The sequence below is a fragment of the Stigmatopora nigra genome, chromosome 2 (genome assembly GCF_051989575.1).
Source record: "Stigmatopora nigra isolate UIUO_SnigA chromosome 2, RoL_Snig_1.1, whole genome shotgun sequence".
Taxonomy (NCBI): domain Eukaryota; kingdom Metazoa; phylum Chordata; class Actinopteri; order Syngnathiformes; family Syngnathidae; genus Stigmatopora; species Stigmatopora nigra.
In genome coordinates this window covers 11,665,014-11,682,823 of record NC_135509.1, presented here as the reverse complement: position 1 = coordinate 11,682,823, position 17,810 = coordinate 11,665,014, and the positions used below count along the sequence as shown (strand labels likewise).

At 38.1% G+C, this 17,810-nt stretch overlaps 2 protein-coding genes across 5 annotated transcripts; one reads left to right on the top strand and one right to left on the bottom strand.

Moving 5' to 3' along the window:
- Positions 1 to 369: 369 nt before the first annotated feature.
- On the bottom strand, positions 370 to 6,928 carry e2f4 (E2F transcription factor 4). Of its 2 annotated transcripts, none has more exons than XM_077712070.1 (11): positions 6,258 to 6,928; positions 5,207 to 5,316; positions 4,926 to 5,086; positions 4,330 to 4,374; positions 4,185 to 4,249; positions 3,937 to 4,104; positions 3,757 to 3,835; positions 2,865 to 3,005; positions 2,656 to 2,703; positions 2,527 to 2,571; positions 370 to 2,168 (listed from the first exon to the last, which is right to left on the bottom strand). In XM_077712070.1, exons 1-11 carry the CDS (start codon positions 6,423 to 6,425, stop codon positions 2,053 to 2,055), a joined length of 1,146 nt encoding a protein of 381 aa, XP_077568196.1. In that variant the 5' UTR covers positions 6,426 to 6,928; the 3' UTR covers positions 370 to 2,052. The 2 variants fall into 2 exon arrangements, with proteins under 2 accessions (XP_077568196.1, XP_077568195.1); XM_077712069.1 differs by having other exon boundaries at positions 2,865 to 3,008; positions 6,258 to 6,926.
- On the top strand, positions 6,050 to 16,486 carry ferry3 (FERRY endosomal RAB5 effector complex subunit 3). Of its 3 annotated transcripts, none has more exons than XM_077712068.1 (15): positions 6,050 to 6,440; positions 8,316 to 8,504; positions 8,687 to 8,832; positions 10,050 to 10,231; positions 10,800 to 10,899; positions 10,988 to 11,109; positions 11,228 to 11,334; positions 11,415 to 11,612; positions 11,828 to 11,956; positions 12,083 to 12,151; positions 12,220 to 12,422; positions 13,310 to 13,367; positions 13,491 to 13,558; positions 14,584 to 14,710; positions 14,909 to 16,486. In XM_077712068.1, exons 2-14 carry the CDS (start codon positions 8,324 to 8,326, stop codon positions 14,674 to 14,676), a joined length of 1,656 nt encoding a protein of 551 aa, XP_077568194.1. In that variant the 5' UTR covers positions 6,050 to 6,440; positions 8,316 to 8,323; the 3' UTR covers positions 14,677 to 14,710; positions 14,909 to 16,486. The 3 variants fall into 3 exon arrangements, with proteins under 3 accessions (XP_077568194.1, XP_077568193.1, XP_077568192.1); XM_077712067.1 differs by lacking the exon at positions 6,050 to 6,440 and adding an exon at positions 7,717 to 7,871 and having other exon boundaries at positions 14,873 to 16,486; XM_077712066.1 differs by lacking the exon at positions 6,050 to 6,440 and adding an exon at positions 7,717 to 7,871 and having other exon boundaries at positions 14,909 to 16,485.
- Positions 16,487 to 17,810: the final 1,324 nt, after the last annotated feature.

Here is a 17,810-nt window from a genome sequence, read left to right as displayed (position 1 = left end):
GCCAGACGACATGCACATTCACTCACTTTTAACAATAAAATAACTATGTATATCAAATTTCCGCTAATGCATTTATCATACCATGGAACCTTTCAAATCTCCACATTTTAACTAGTTGACTTTCCTTTGACGGCAATAGACGTCCAACCAATTAAGAAGTCAGATCTCCCAGTCACAATTATTATGACTATTCACCATCACAATGTTTTGACATCTATTGCAATTTTTTCTTAAGATGTAAAATGTTATATTTATTTACTGACCTGACCCAAAACAACCAATAGGTTGTATAAAAATATACATTTATTTAAAGGTACTCGACCCCACCAAACTGTCCAAACAAACAGTTTGCCATACAAATGCCAACCATTCCAACCAAATTTCAGTGTTTATTTAGTTTCATAGACGCAGTACAGCTTGCCAATTGTCAACTTAACGTACAAACATACGCACTTTTTTTTCACCCAGTCGTGCTGTGCGCTCAACATATTAAAAAGACTCTCGGTCTGTTAAAAGAAAAAAATGGAAAAATGGTAAAGTGCATCGAGAATGGATGCTTTGAAAAATCTAGCAAGTATTGGCAATAAATTCCATCTAATTTAATGTGTGGAGCCTCAAATTTGCCACAACAATCTTTTTGCGATATTAAGCAGGAAAAAAAAAATACTATTCTATTTAGCATACGCAGTGTCTGAGGAAATAAAAATTCACATGGTTCTACAGTCTATAACATTTAAAATTATGACTTTTGGGGATGAACAGTAACAGCAGGGTTAGAGTCGCAGGGGGTGCTGGAGCCTATCCCAACTGACTTTGGGCCAGAGGCAGGGGGACACCCCAAATCGGTGGCCAGCCGATTCCAGGGCACGAGGAGACGGACAACCATTCACTCTAACAGCAGACTCGTCCCATGTAATTATAAAAAGGTGAAAAAAGTCAAAAGGCAGCATTGCAGAAATACAAAAAAAATATATACATCTTGATTTCTGCCCATAAATGAGTAAAATATATATCACTGCTTTAAAAAAAAAACATGCTTTTTACACCCAACTAAACAAAATACAAGGCAAATCATAATTTGGAAAGCAAAGTGGAGTACATTGGTATTTGCCAAGTCTTATCATACATATAAATAGCAATACAACTTGCAAATACTTGGAAAATAAAGCACATCAGGTTGAAGCGCTTTTCTTGAGCCATTAAACAAACAAAAAAAATCCAAAAGAAAATAAACAAAAAAAAAAAACCTACACTGCACTTTTCAGCTATCGAAGGAAAAAAAAACTAATATTAAGAGAATAATAAATTCCAAACTTTAACGGCCCACTAATCCCGTTTATATTTTTGGTCCTTTGCATGTTACTTCTATAAAGACATCAAGAAAACGCTGGCTTAACTCATTAAAATATTTTCTCGTTTTGATTATGAAAAAATAACTCCATATTTTTACATATTTGTTTTATGAACAATAGACTTTAGATGTTTACTTTAAGTCTAATATCCTCATTTGCTAACTATTTGTTTTACAAATGTAGATTGTTAGACAATACACTTGTTTGCTGCTAAGACAAAATATATATTCTTTATGTACAAGAGTGCATATGATGCATAACCAGTTGTTTCTGGACTGATTCAAGCTATGAGTGAGCAGGTGGGCTGCGCTCTCTTATGTTATGCCACGTCTATGCACCTGATAGGAAAATGTATTTTTTTTTCCTGAAGACACTGGACATGACATAATCGCCCACATTTTACATAATATGCACAAAGGCATTAAGCCTTGAGAAATTCGGCTGCAAGAACATATTTGGAGGCAACACTTGCATACATATAAACATTCATCCAAAAAATAGACATTTTCAGTCGTTTCAATTCTGGGGCAAAGTCGAGAAAGCAACTATTTGATCTTGATAGTGATTTCTTCACGGGGTGGGGAGTCGGTTCCAGTTGGGTTCGCGTTGAAAAAGAGTCCGTCAACCCTGACCCACTTCAAAATGTTTTTTTTCTCACCTTTTTGTTTGACTGTGTGCCCACCTACCGTCCGATTTTGGGTCAGAGGTTTAAAATAGGGACATCAAAGAGGTCACACAGGCCTTCTGTCTCATCCAGGTTATATATGTAGTCGTGATCACTTGGTGGGGGAGACAGACGGAGGAGAGGGGAAAACACTGGAGGCAGAACAGGAAGAGAAATGTATTAGGCTGAGCCACGTGGGCCAATGATATCATCAGACTTGAGTGCAGCAACAAAAATTAAAATAGAGCTGAACGATATTGGGGGAGAAAACAGATATTGCAATTTTTCGGGGGGTATTTGCGATATACTGCAATATATAAATTGGAACTTTCCACCAATTTAATAGCTCTGTTTGGGAAAAATTTGATAGACTTACCATAAACTTATATTCACTTGGAGCCTATTCTAGCCAACCACCGGGAGCAGTTGGGTAATGAGAAATCGCTCAGGCCGAATATATAAATATATTTTAACCCCTACACACACACACATGCATACACTCTGTCTCACCTTCAGACGCCATCAAGTCATCCAATAAATCCCCACTCATGATCTCTGAAATGCAAAGAATGGATTGAAATGTTTCAAAAAGCATTCGTTCTAAAAACTCCTTTGACATCATATCAGAAATGTCATTACCTTTTGTTGGATGAAACATTTCTGAAAGTTCTTTGGGAAAGTCCAGCACTGTAAAAATCGAGAGAAACACATTTTGCAAGAATGGCGAGGTTCGACCTCAGAGCAAGTTAAATTCAAGACGTTTTCACAACTTAATGATTTTCGAATGTTTTTGGTAGTTGTAAAAAGACATAACAGGTCAACAAAATAGAGCGGATAGGCATGCGTACATTCAGACGGGTCTGACTTCATTGGTTCAAAAACTGGGGAGGCTGATGATGACACAGATCCATCCAGGGAGGCAGAAGATTGGAGTTGTTGATTAATGGAAGTGGGGGTAGCAGTGGTGGGACTGAGTGGCGTGGTACTCGCTTCTGGGGAAAGAAAACAAATTAGCATCAAGTTAGATCATATAGCAATTCTATTTCAATTATAATGGACTAGTGATGTACAACATGAAATGTTGTCAAAATGATATGAAATGACCTTTTATCACAAGGATTCTATATCGCCTAAATCAGCTCCGGACCCCACCCCCACCCCCTTTAGGGACCACTGGCCTTTATTGTGCTGCACCAAATAGAAGGCATATGTATGTAACCTTCAATGCAAGGTCTGGTCTCATCTGAGTGCAGTAGCTATGCATCAAATGACCTCTAGATGTCTCTAAACTAGGCTGCTTGGGATTTGGTAAGTGAGAATGAACTCAACACATAACTACTTACTGTCTCACTAGAAATATTCAATCAGAAAAGCAATAAGACACAGTTATAATAAATAAATCTGTAGAAAATCCCAGCATATTGCACTTTAGGTAGTAAAGCAACCCCTTCACACTGCAGTAATACTTTTTGTTTACATGTATGGGCTTGTTGTATGTATGCAAGAAAAAAAGTGAGGGGAAAACTGTCCTAGTATGTATTTTTTTTCAACTAATAAAAATACATTATATGATGGCCTATTGTTATTGGACTAGAAAATGGCTCATATTGTTTTATATTTTTCCCATGTTGTACGTCACTAATGGACTGTGCAGCATTTGTTTAAAAAAAAAAAGGGAATAGAAGTGCTGCCCATCACAAAAAAATAAATCAATGACAAACCAGAGATTTTGTTTCTTACCTATGACTGTGGATGATTGACTGATGGCTGAAGCGGTGGAAGAACCCGTTTTCATTGGTTCTGGAGCTTCTTTAGTAACCTAGGGGAGAAATTGCAAAGTGCGGAAAACACATTTTATCAGTATGTCCAGAGTTGTAAACCGAAAGCAAAAAGACCTCCCGGCAAAGCCGTAGTCAAGACCTGGGAGGAGGATGTTGGTGCAGGAAGGCTCTGAAGGATGTCGTCTGGAGGAGGAACGGACACAACAACTGGAGAGGCACTGGACGGGTCCTTATTAACCAGTAAAACTTCAATTGGGCCAGTAGAGCTTTTCAAACGGATTTGGTATTTCCTTTGTCCATTCATAATCTGCATTTACATAAACAAGATCATTAACCTAAACATGAAAGATGGATTTGGGAGAAAGGTGGTATAGGCACAGTACTTACAGCATCTGGTCTGGGTACCTCGAGCTGAGTGCCAATTGGGGCACGTATTGCAAGAAGGGTGTCACCTGTGAAAGGATTCATAATAAGTGATGACATGTTTGAAGTCTTGGTGAAAGAGTCACAAACAAACAAACAAAAAATGTACCTTTGAACGCTCCGCATAGGTCCTCGTGTTTCACATAAGCCATAGTACAAACATGTTAAAGCAATAGTAATGTTTTTGTATAATAGTATGTCACGTGAAAGATGTTTGCTCAAAGAATCTCACTACTAGTCTGCAAAACAGATATTTCTTATTCCTATTACCAGAGAGAAAATATTGTTTAAACACAGAAAATGACGCTTCCAGGCGCTGAAATTATGGAACGAATGTGAAGTCAGATACATCCCAGTTCGGGTTTATGCATTTTAGGCATCGGGGCATTAAAATGGCAAACAGATTTCTTTAGTTTGACTAATAAATATTTTCCAAACAATGTGTTGGAGGCCACAGAGACTAAGAAAGTAGCCATTTTTATGTCTTGATGGGAAGAATAATCCGTCTAAGGGACCAAGAAATCAAAACATGGACGTACTGTTTATCATACTGACATATTTCACATTTTTACAGAACAGATTTTTTTAACTGTGAAATTCTCAACAAAGCCAAGTATTCACTTAGCACTATGGTAAAAAGATTAGTATTTATAGTGCCCAAAAAGCTATTTTAAAATATAGCGAGGGGGAAAAAAAAAGGATATGGGCCATTGTTGGAGTCGTCTGTGACATTTTTGATGCTCTGCTGCACCCAGACTCTCTGCTGGTCTAGCTCATGTTCCCTGATGGCTAGATCATCAAGTTCTGCCTTCAGGTCTATAAGCTTATCTGCTATCTCCCTTGTATTACAACCAGGACCCACGCCCCTGAAAGACAAAAAAAAAAAAAGCCACCAAGCACACTTAGAATTTGTTGCCACTTACTTGTACGTCCCCAACTAGTTTGAAAAAATGTTGAAGTGCCAACAACATAATACATAAACTTACTTCCATTGGATACTATTCTTGGACTTCTTCTCAATGAGTCCAATTCCCTCTAACACATTGGTGATGTCGTAGATCCGTCGCTTCTGCCGTACTGCCAATGTGTCAGCAGCCTGAGTGGCACAACACAAAACAACCTCTCAAAACTGGTGTGTCATGTAAATCATTCACACAGAGCTGGCACCGAGACTTTTGTTTATCCTGTTGTACATCCGAAAATGACGTTGCTTAAAATCAACTTGGACAATACTGTTACTTAACTCAGCTTCCTTGGCCAAGTGTTGTGGCAAGATTAGGGTATAATAAAACCATAAACTTAAGTGGATACATAAGTATGTGTACTGATAAGTCCAAGTTTTCCTGTTGCTTGCAGGTGCATCCTCATAATACTCAATCAACACCTGCACGATAGGAGTCCAAGCAACGATATTATTTGAGTCCATTTAAGATTCAGAATGCTACCCTCCCAATATCTGTAAAATATATACTGAATGTATAAATTAAAGTTTTTAATCCTATCTAAAAATAATTTAATTTTTGTTTTTAACCACACTTTCTGAAGTGTATATTCCACCTCCATGAGATAAGTGGTATGCACTAAAAGGACCCCCTTCATCTAGCACATGCATGTGAATATTTTATTGCTACTTGCCAGCAGTTTAGTCATTAGCAGGCACTGACTGGAACAGAAGTCCTATAATATCAAAACAGGCACGCCTGGCAGTGACCGATCTTCCATTGACAGCGATAGATGTCCAATCCATTTCAGCTAGGAGAGTAATACACTTCTATTTGAAATGGATTGGATGTTTATCACCGTAAATGGCAGCTAAAGAGAAATCTGCAGGTGGCAGCTTGGATAAGTTGACCGGGCATACCTCGTGAACTTTTAATCTTAAACATCCGAACATTTGCATAGGAAAGTAACTTGATTTTAAGCATAAAATGAGAGAAAGTGAGGCTGCACTAAATACAGGCTAACAAAATGCGTGTAAGCAGAAGACGGAAGATGACATGTGCTAGCTAACAACAAAGACTGTCTAGGCACGCTCACAGCTTTTAGATCCAGAACTCCATCCTTGGCCTCCTGGAGCAAAGTTACAAACTTAGCGGTGAGGAGTCCCAGACTTTTTTCATGCCTGCTTGGCGTCTGTGGTTGCAGCGGGTCGCCCATAGCTCCCAGTTCCCCCCTGTTGCTGGTTGACTCGAGCTCCATCATCATCCCGGGACCAGCGCCGTAAGTCCCCCAGCCTCCACGACCAAAACCGAGGGAACGAACCCGGGAATGCGCGCTCCGACGCCCTAGTCAAACAAAGTGAAGGACGGTGACGTCTGTGGCATAAGAGCGTTTCGACGTTCTTTCCAGGCCGGGCTTTTTTCAAAGTATTTTGCGATAACGACGAGTGTAGTAGAGCGACGACGACAATTCATTGAACGAGCTTTCGGTTGGGAGAGCCGTTGGCCACGCGAGGTATGACGGGACTGTTCGACCAGTGGAGGGAGCGTCTAAAAGTAGCCAGCAATACAAAACGCGTGGAAGAGCGGAGTAATGCTAACGTGACCAGATTAAAAATGTGTTCATTTATGTAAAACGTCTGTAAATAAACTCTAAGTATATAAAACGCCTTTACGTCGTTCGTAAACGCGAAAACGCATAAAAGAAGTACGATAAAATATTTCTGTTTGGAGATAGTCCCTTAAAGGCCAAAACTTGAAGAAAGCCCATGTACGCAGGCGCAGTCATAAAAATAACCGGATGTAACTTGAAGCCGTAGTATTTAATACTATAATGTTTCATAGATTGTGTAATACAATTAATACATGTTGTACTTTTGAAATGGTTTTAATTTCATTATAAAGAGTACCGCTACATTTATTATAATGTTAGTAAATTATTTTCCAATTACATAATCAGTCAACCAATACAGTAGTTATCCATCACTTTTCAACACTGTTTATTTTTGTCAGACTCACAAGGCGCTGGATCCTATTTCAGATGACCCTAAATACAAAGAATATTAATAATTTGAACCCATAATCATACTGCCACTAAGTGTTTCCTTAACTCCGTGCCGCCTGCATCGAAGTCAGGAGAATTCATTCATACACCAACATCTACAAAATAATAACAAATAGATATGAGAAAACAATTTGCCACAACAAGTTCCATGATTCCTCAAAACGCAAAAAATGTGACCCTCTTGTTGATCATCTCAACTATAATCATCGACAATATTGCACTTGCTATTGTAAATTATGAGACTGACAAACTATACTCGAGGGTTATGAATTGATTTTTAATTATAATCTGACATTCATTTGAGGCGAACTGTTAGAAACATAATTAATTGGTAATACAAATATTCTAGGTTTGTAATTTGTATTTGACGCTTGTAAGCAATATATGTCCACCAGGGGGCAATAATGTCCGTAGAAATGACCTATATGATTGTATACATACTATAGTTAAAAATAGGATGTTCAATCGCAAAATACAAATAAATCAATAGATGTGATAAATTAGAAAATGTATACTTGACAAGTTTTTAAAATATTTAGTTATGCAGCACAGTGATAGAAAAGGATCAGAAAATGACGAAAGTGCGCTTCCTGCCTATTGCTTAGCTCAGATGCTGTCACCTGACCGGGCTACAAGGAAGCCATAGGGGTAAATATATACTTTTTACGTTTTAAATATGTGCCTATAAACATAGGGATGTGTATGTGGGGGCCCCTGATGTAAAAGCGAGAAGCATTTCCTTCGTCATCCATTTTACCGGAACAAAAAACAGCCAATTGTTAGATTTTAAATTGGATGTTTTGGCGAGATATGATAGGATAGAATAAGATGAACTGACAGATGACATAGCTTGTCAAATCCCATCCAAAACAAATGTTCCTTGTTATTTTTATCAGAACGATGTAGTTTGAACTTGAAATACGTACATGTCTGTACGGATAAGTCATTAAACTGTTATGATCAAGAGGATAGTTATTATGTAGTATAGTAATTATTACCCAGCATCAACACCCCTATCGATTCGAATTGACATACTGTTTCCATGGTAACGTTTTTTTCTTATCACATGTTTTTTTTGTTTTTTTTTTTTAGTCGAGACCATGAAGAAAATCAAAGGCAAACAAAGTATCAAGACTGAAAAGGAGTTTGTGTTTGAGTTCAAGGCTGGTAAACACAAGTGTGTTCTCAAAGTACCTCTGCAGTTTCCCGTTCAGGAGAATGTCAATGACCTTCATGGACGCCTCATGCTCCTCCATAACATCCCCTGCTACAAAGAACATGGTGAGATGGCTACTTTAGATTACATTAAAACTTTATTCCATCTTGTATTCGGGAAATTACCTTGGTTGCAGTAGCAAGATAGACACACAAGACATTGTAGACCTAGGTAAGAAAAATGTTTAAGTTGAAGCATTCTACAATGTCATATGTTTTTTCTCCCTCTCCACATGTTTCTTTGTTAGAACTTAAAGTGTTGCTGTCTGACTTCATTGAGAAAGAGGCAATTTTGGATTATGACAGAGAGGCTGAAGAGGCTTTACAAAGACTGACACTAGGACATTTAGATGTAAATCAGCTCGTCAATGCATGGACCAGAGCTTATGTAGAGGTGAGCATGCAGATCCTTATATTTCTACTGTGCCTAAAACACAAACAATTTTCTCTTCACTACTTTAGTTTCATTTTCTTCATGCTGACAATGGGCAAAAATGTACACCTGCAGTCGGGATGATCTCGATTGCCTAATTTTTGCTTGCGAGGCAAGTCTGACTCACCTTAGAAATCTACCAATATGGCAAAAAATGGGGCACCCATATTTTTTCCCAATTTGAAATAAGCTATCCTATGGATTGGAAATCTATAGTAGCCGATGAGTTAATACTGATGAACATTATAATGCTGGCACAGTTAATTGTGTTCACCAACAATGGAAGTATTCCTGAGCCTATTCTGTGATTTTCTTTTACAGCAGTATATCTGTTAGTGGCGCAGTGCCGTTTAAGGGCCCGAAGATCAGAGGCATTCCATATGCTTTTACGGCCTTGACATTCACCCCCAGATTTTGTTTCAGATTCTCTGAATTTCTGGATGATTTAATGCGCCGTCGATAATAATCACATTGAAGTATTTGCAATTGTTTTGCTGGGAAACACTTTTCTGATATTGATTTACTATCTTCCTGCACAACATTGAGGGAATTGGTCCTTTTTTACCTATTTTTGGTCTGTGGGGGACACTACCTACGAGAAGCTCTTTTATTCTCTACCATGTTGCCAATAGACCTTATTAGTGCTAATTGTTTTTGTTTGTTATGTGCAAATGACTTTTGCAGCCTTTTTTTCAGTATCCCAACCTTCTGGTTTGGCGTTTGTGAGTCTGATGAGGGAGAAATCATTACCCTAGTTTGTTTATTCAAGAGTAAAAATAGTGTTGCCACTTTGTGGGCCTACCACAGCTTGACGTGTCGGGGCTGTCTTGCCTGTTGCACTTAAACATTTAAAACAAGCTTTTACTGCAGTCGTTCAAAAATAACCACGGAGGCCTTCCAGTCCCGTGATTCCTAAGCAAGTATAAATAGCGTAGTTGTGATACTTTTCTATTCATAGATATGTTACAACAATTGTTCAATTTCTCTCAGGAGATTGTTACGTAAAAACAAACATATTACATGTTACCCTTGCTTGCCCTTCAATTTAAGGTGTATTGTTCAAAGAGCTCATGTTTTTCACAAGACACATCTCACTGCTGACACTCATCAAGGTCTAAATTGAATGGATTGATGGAATACTAAATCCTTTTTATCCTTTTGCTCTGTAACCATTTTAGACTACGCTAGAGCACGCTCGACCCGAAGAGCCCAGCTGGGATGACGACTTTGCAGATGTTTACCACGAGTTAATCCACTCTCCTGCCTCAGATACACTTCTCAACTTGGAGCACAATTACTTTGTCCGCATTTCCGAGCTTATCAGCGAGCGAGACATGGAGATTAAGACGATACAAGAGAGGTTAGTTTTATCATTTCATAGGCCACTCTTTGGCCGGTATTGACGGCGCCGGACTTCCAATCCATTTTGACTTGGCCAGGGAACGATTGAGCCAACCTTCCCAGCTTTGTTGGACTTTTATTATTGTCAATCAACCAATCAAACAAAAAAAATTAAGTGTTAATTTGGTCCATAACCAGTGTATTTCAGTTTGTATTAAGTTTTAATCATAATAATTTAGTGTTCATCAATATTTGATTCATTTATAAATCAATTTATTCTTAAAAGTACAGTTAAAAATATAATAGGAAGAAATACAATAATGATGTTGGCAAGACCAACTTTATGTATCAAATGCTAATATTCTGGCCTAACTATTTACCTATTTAAATCTCATTATACTTGTATAATGACAATAAAAGCATTCAATTCAATTCCTGATCCAAATTGTAACGTGGACACTAGCTCTTTGTGAGTTTAAGGTGTTTTTGTCCCATCTATTTATCTTTTTGTTATTTTTTTTAATTACCATAAATAGTCACAAGCCTTCTAAAGTTTTACATACTTTCATTTTCTTTGTCTGTGTCAGACAAGCAGCGGAAATGGACAAAGTAATGCACGAGTTGGGGAATACACTAAGTGACCATGATGTGAATGCGGTAGCTTCCCAGCATTTTGATGCACAGCAGGTAAACTATTGCAGCAAAAATACTATTTACGTACATTATAGTCTGTCAATTTTATAGTTGTAGTATAGTGATTGTCATCTTTGGACAGGTGTTGGAGAACAAGTGGGTCACTGAACTCAAGCACGTGACTTTCATTCAAAAGCAAGAATATCAAGAGTGGGTCATTAAATTGCACCAGGACCTACAGAAATCCAACAGCAGCCAAATTAAGTATGTTCCTTTGCTTGTATTTGTGTAGCATTGCAACCAAGTTATGACTTGGTATAACACAATACTTGAATATCCTCTTTGTGTTTGTATTTCAAAAATGGATATACTTAATATCCAGCGAGGAAATTAAGGTGCAGTCTAGCCAGCTGTCAGAACCTTCAGATTCTGCAGTCAGGATGTTCGAGGAGTCGCCTCAACTAGAAGAAAGCTTCACTATCCATCTAGGTGAGTTTTTCTTATTCAAAAAACAAAAATTCTGATAAACTGCAGTTTTGTGACATATTTCCTGCACTTGTTCCCATTAGGAGCACAATTAAAGACGATGCATAACCTACGATTGGTCCGGGCAGATGTTTTGGACTTTTGTAAGCATCGACGTCACGGCAGCAGTGGAGCAAAGCTGCGGCGTCTCCAAACAGCCCTGTCACTCTATTCCTCGTCGCTTTGTGGTCTGGTATTATTGGTTGATAACAGGGTCAACTCCTACAGTGGCATAAAGAGAGGTTAGACAACAGAAAATGTTTGTTACATCATGTATAAGTATTTTAGCTTTGGAGGAAGAGTATGTGTTATATAACTGATCAATGCCAGGCCAAATGGATTGGACATCTTTTGCTGTCAATTACATGTGTGCTAATGGAAACCATTTCAGAGTAAATCCTAAAATGTTTCTGTGGGTTTGACTCGTGTAACATCATGTAATTACTTTTTTCTTTAGATTTTGCAACTGTGGCAAAGGAGTGCACAGATTTTCACTTTCTCTGCCTGGAGGAGCAGCTGGACGAGGTGCAGCAAGTTGTGCTTTATGCCAGAGCCCAGCGGAGCAACAAGCAAAAAGATCAACCTGGTGATAACTTAGAATCTTATTTTTAGAAGTACACACCTGCATGTGCATGCTTTCAACCATAATGATTCTTTACAGCCTTAATTCTGATCAACATCAACCTATTATTTAAATGTTCTATCCTTGCAGAGCACCCTAGGAATGGAAATGATGATAAAAATAAAAACGTGGAAAGAAACCCTTCAAATATCTTACCAGGTAAGGCAATTGCGGTTGTTAATCAGCATTGTCATTTCATGACCAAACTTGATGACTTTGTGTCAAAGGGGAATTCTACGTCTCGCGACACTCCAACTTGTCCGAGGTTCACATTGTCTTCCACCTGTGCGTGGACGACAATTTGCGCTCGGGGAATATTACGGCGAGGGACCCGGCCATCATGGGCCTGAGGAACATTCTCAAGGTCTGCTGCATGCATGACATCACCACCATCACCATCCCGCTGTTGCTGGTCCATGACATGTCAGAGGTAATTGAAATTGCCTGTGCTGAGGAGTAAAAACAAAGACAAAATGATATGATTACAAACAAGTACACCAGATGGCGTATTAGGGCCTTGCCAACTAATTGGAGAGAAATGAAGTTGTAGAGCAAAAATGTAGTTTGAATATAAGCACCATTATAACAAGTCCCTAGGAGGTGTTTTTGTTTTTTTGCCTGTTTTGTTTTTGCTATTTTTAAAAAGTGTTTTCTATTCATAAGGAAGTCTTTTTTTTGCTGATTCAGGAATTTAATCAAATCTAATTGTTAGCTTGTGGTTTGCCATCAGACCAACGCAGTCTAGCAAAGACAGCTGCCTGCTGTGCGGGCCTTCTCTTGCTTTGGGACTTTGATTGAAGTGGCTTGTTTGTCTGAATTACAGACTTACACCAATTTTCCACAGCAAGGTGCCTCCCATTTTTTGGTTTGGAGAGGAATGTGCAAGTATGATAGCCGACACTATCAGCACAACTGCAATGTAAAAGGTTTTTGGGGATCAAGTATTGTAAGTTTCCTTAAAAAACATTTGTGGTGGTCTTGATTCAAACTATGCTTCATATGCAGCAAAAAAATATTTCCGTAACTATTTGCTCATTTTGAGGAAGTCTCATGAACGCAGACATCTGTATTACGGATTTGTCTATTTAACTCATTTATACAATAGGCGATTTGATGAGGAGAAAGAGTGATGAGATTCTAGAGGATGTGGCCAGAGGTAAAAGAAGTTTAATGTACATGCAAGTTGGGTGGAATGTTAATGATGAGAGGCAAATTTGGCTGCTAGGGCTCTTGAAGAGTGCTCCTCAAGTTTATTTTGTTGAATTTAGATTTTTTTTGCATTGATGCTACATTTTTTCTGCTGTTCTTTCTCTTCAGGAAATGACCATACCATGGTGTTTGAAGAGAGCTGAGCTAGTCTTCAAATGTGTCAAAGGTAAAATCAAACAAACAAACAGAGTATTTTTTGATTTTTATCCCTGTACAGTAAAGTGTTTTCTGAAATCATCATTCTAGTGAGGGTTTTTCATGCATCGGACTGTGTCTACTTTTTTTTCAGGTTTTATGATGGAAATGGCCTCATGGGATGGAGGCGTGTCACGCACAGTGCAGTTTCTCGTGCCAAAGGTGAGACGTGCGTCTTCTACCACAGCTCAACATAGCTGTTGTGTGATCCTCACAGTTTAATTTACTCAATTTCCCAACTCTGTTTTGCTGATGTGGTCAGTAAATAGTAAGTTAAAGTTCCCTAAATCAAAGCTGAGTGGCGTCAACAGAGCAGTACTCATATGTTCTCAAATGTCTCGTTGACGCAAGTGAATGCGCGAGCTCCCATTTGATCAATCCACGTATGCCTAAAGATCACACAAGATCACAATAGGCACCACTGGCTTTGCAGCACATAACTTTTAGTTGTTCATAAAGCTGGCCATAAATCGTACCGTTGAGAGGCTTAGTTTATCTTGGCTTGTTTTTCACCGCCTGATAAATGTAAGCGCGCTCATCCACATACAGGCGTGATAAGCATCAGGATTTACACGCAGCTGTCTGTCATTGTTGGCATCAATTTAACATCAACTGCACATCCCTTTTGTTATGTCTTAACAACTGAAAAATGTCACTACGAGGTTCAAGCTTTGCATTCTACAAAACTCAAATTTGGTCCTGTCTATGTTGTGACATATGACATTTTATTTTGGGCTTTGCGGAATGTTTGTACCTATGGGGTGGGTGCTATGGAAGACAGCTGAGCCCTTGACGTTGACACCGGAAGACTGTAAAAGCAGCGGCATCAAAAGCTCCGACTGAACTGGCTTCCTGTCATCTCCATGCTCAGACAGGATTGGAAATGGCTCCCTGAAACAACAATGTTGCCTTCAAAGAAACTAAATATACTCTGTGGAGTTGTGTGTTGATAAATGCGTACCGATCAATACTTAACATTCTCATTTGACGGGTGCCTTTAAGTGACACCGAGCCCTTGGTCGTAGATATCAGCATTTTCTCAACAAAAACAAAACCTTGAGGATCACAGCCAGGGTCCTATCACCTCCCTCCATCTCCCTACACACACACACACAATAGAAATTTTGTGTCATGGCAAATATTTTGTCAGAAAATCTAACCTTCATTTCTCTTCTTTCTGTCGACAGAGTATTTCCGAGGAAATGTTCTACCAGCTGAGCAACATGTTGCCTCAAATCTTCCGTGTCTCCTCCACCTTAACGCTCACATCTAAACCATGATTTGAAAAGAAGCACCACACCTTCAGAGATCAAGGTATACCAAAATTGATTATTTTTTTTTACATATTTGTAAGATTGTTGGAGTGTTTTTTACATCTGAAAACTCAAAAGAGAACAGGGCAACCTTATAGTGCCTACAGAAAAGTAAGGATCCTTAAGCAGTTAATAAGCCTGTTTATTTGTTTTTGCTCTAAAGCTGCATATCTTACTGAAAGACGACTGTGTCCCGCAGCTCACCAGAGCAGCTGCTGCAATTATCATTTCAAACCTCCAGGGAGCAGCTCCACTGACAGACTTTTATGACATCGGCAACAACCCGGGAGCTGGTGTCATTTCCTCTGAGCTGCTATCTGCGGCTTATTCTGTTTGTTGGAGCCGCAGTATAATGCTGCATTTAATGACATGCAAAGTGTTATGCTTTAATCTGGCTGGTAGGGAATGTAAATAGCACTACCTTGGTATATGACTTGAATACAAATACTGTACAAACGCTATTGAAGGTGGACTGGAATGTTTAGGGTTTCATGTGAAAGATACTTCTTTGGTAAATTTGAATAATGACTTTCACTATTGATGTGTGAGCATTATCAAACCTTTTCTCAACAGTTTAAGTTGACAGTGTTTGAGAGCAACATACTTCCAATTATTTAATTGCTACCAGCCACAGTCAGTTATTAATTTTTGCAAGTTTTGAAATCAAAATAAACCTGTCAATATGGATAAGAAGTATATCCCAATCAATGGCACTTAAAAGATTTTGAGAAATAAGAATATAAAAACAATTATGTAATTTTACATTATAACGCATGCCTGAATCTATGAAAATAGTATTTGTTCATATACCATATAAGCCGCACTCATTTTACGGAAAGAAGTTAAAAAGGAAGGTATGCATTTTGTTTTTGTAGCACTTTTTTTCTACTAAAAGGACTTCAATCTCTTAAAATTACATGAAACGCAAAACAACTTCCGGTTCATGTTTCATCAAAAATAATAAGAAAAAAATGTAATCCTGTATTATTATGATTTGAATCTTGTAGTATTACAAGAGGGATGTTTTTCATTTCAATTGCAATCTTGTAATTTTACAATTTTTCTTTCTGCATATTCCAATGTATGTCTTGTTGGGAAAAACTGATGTTTGCGTGAATATAAATACATATAAATATTTTTTTTGAAACTGAAATGATTGGATGTACAGTATAACAGCATCAATGGCAGCCAAAATTTTGATTGACATTTTAGCCATCTCACCTTGTAACCATTGCATGATTCTATTCAAATAGTGTAACAGTGTGAGTAATATTAATTTATCCAGTGAAATTGGCAATGACACACATCGCTGTCAGTAGTTAGAGTAAGATTTCATGGCTTTATGTTAACATATTGTAGTGTGATCTCTAAACTTTGTGGTGACTGCACAGATCAGGCAGCAAAATGAATAGGAGAGCGTCTCAGCGTGTCGTGGCTTGGTTTGTTCAGGCCTTCGCAAGAAGGTTACTTACCTGCAGAGACGAGTGATGCCAACTCTTGCATTGTCCAAATGACACTTTTCACTGGTGCAAAGATGAGCAGTATGCAGCTTTAAATGCTGCATTGCAGTGAGACCAAGCGAGGATCACAATCCATCCGTTCAAGTGTCTATGGTAGCACTTCTCCACTTTCATGACAGCAGGTGGCACTGTTCGTGAATACAAATCTGCATGTAGATATAAAAAAACATTGATAGTCATTTTGTACCATAAACATGTAATGCATTCAAATGTCATGTTTTCTTTCTCAATAGTAAAATGTTTTGAACGTTTGTTTTTCAAATAAAATACTCAATCACTAAATTATTGTACATTGCATGCATATCAGAGTGGATGAATTAACAGTGATAATCCACATCACTCATTGCAAATGCCTTAATTCCCTCTTTTTAAATGGATTTCATTTTGAATTTGCATTTTCAGTCTGAAAGAAAAATTTCAAAAAGGAAACTAGGTTTTGACTCAGTTCCATTTCGTTTGAAATGTTTTAAAAACATATGCCTCATATGTAATTAAAGTAGTTACAAATAGTGACGTATCCCCAGCCAACCAAAAATAAGCATGACACAACTCCCATCAACTGTTGCAAAACTTCCTGTGTCAAACCATCATTATGGTAAATGGTGTCTTATAAAAATATATGAATCAGATTTGAATAAATGATAACTTAGAAGAGTAAAAACTTTTTTTTTCATAAAATACTTGCATCTCAGAGGGATATTCTGCCTCTTTGGTCCCAGCAACACAATTTTAGTCATTCAGATTAAATTCTGTTCAAAGATTTTTCTCAACTGCCTTGTAAGGTCTCAAACACACGTTTACATGTTTTTTCCTTCTGAAACGCCATTGGATGCATCATCAGCCACATTGGAAATTTCATTATAATTCTTGTCATCATGTTAAGTACAATAATTGAAATGTTGTGAAAATTACTTCTCCCCACTTCAATGTGAAATACTCAAAAAAATGTAGACCATATATATACATACACACACACACTCACACACACACACAAACACACAAAAACACACTTACTCACACACATACACACACTCACACACATAAACACACACGCTCACACACATACACAGACACACAAACACACACACATACACACATAAACATACACACACGCTCAAACACATACACACTCACGCACACACACATACACACACACTCACGCACACACTCACACACATACACACACACAAACACACACTCACACACACACACACACACACACACACACACACACACACACACACACACACACACACACACACACACACTCACACATAAACACACACACAGACACACACTCACTATTTGACCTGTGACTTATGTGACATACTGTCACATGTTACACTGTCTATGGAAGTTTGAAAGGTGTAAATGAGGATTGGGGAAAAGAAAAAGATAATTATTCCATTAAAATACCTAAACTACTTAATTACAAATGTATTAAGCCCTTTAGGATCGCCTTTATCCACACAACAGGACCCAGAATTTTCAACCATTTTTTCTAAACAAGTAAATTTACCTGATCCCAATTCCAGATAAAATGATTTCTGATTCTTGGAATCGTGCCCTGTTTAACCTCCT

Bases quoted from the DNA above. Each gene is read 5' to 3' on its own strand.
- ferry3 (XM_077712068.1), top strand. From the start codon at position 8,324: ATGAAGAAAATCAAAGGCAAACAAAGTATCAAGACTGAAAAGGAGTTT. The intron at 8,833-10,049 runs GTGAGCATGCAG...TAACCATTTTAG, and splicing joins GGACCAGAGCTTATGTAGAG to ACTACGCTAGAGCACGCTCG. The intron at 11,110-11,227 runs GTATGTTCCTTT...CTTAATATCCAG, and splicing joins TCCAACAGCAGCCAAATTAA to CGAGGAAATTAAGGTGCAGT.
- e2f4 (XM_077712069.1), bottom strand. From the start codon at position 6,425: ATGATGATGGAGCTCGAGTCAACCAGCAACAGGGGGGAACTGGGAGCT. The intron at 5,087-5,206 runs GTAAGTTTATGT...TTTGTCTTTCAG, and splicing joins AAGAATAGTATCCAATGGAA to GGGCGTGGGTCCTGGTTGTA. The intron at 3,836-3,936 runs GTCTTGACTACG...TTTCTCCCCTAG, and splicing joins CACCAACATCCTCCTCCCAG to GTTACTAAAGAAGCTCCAGA.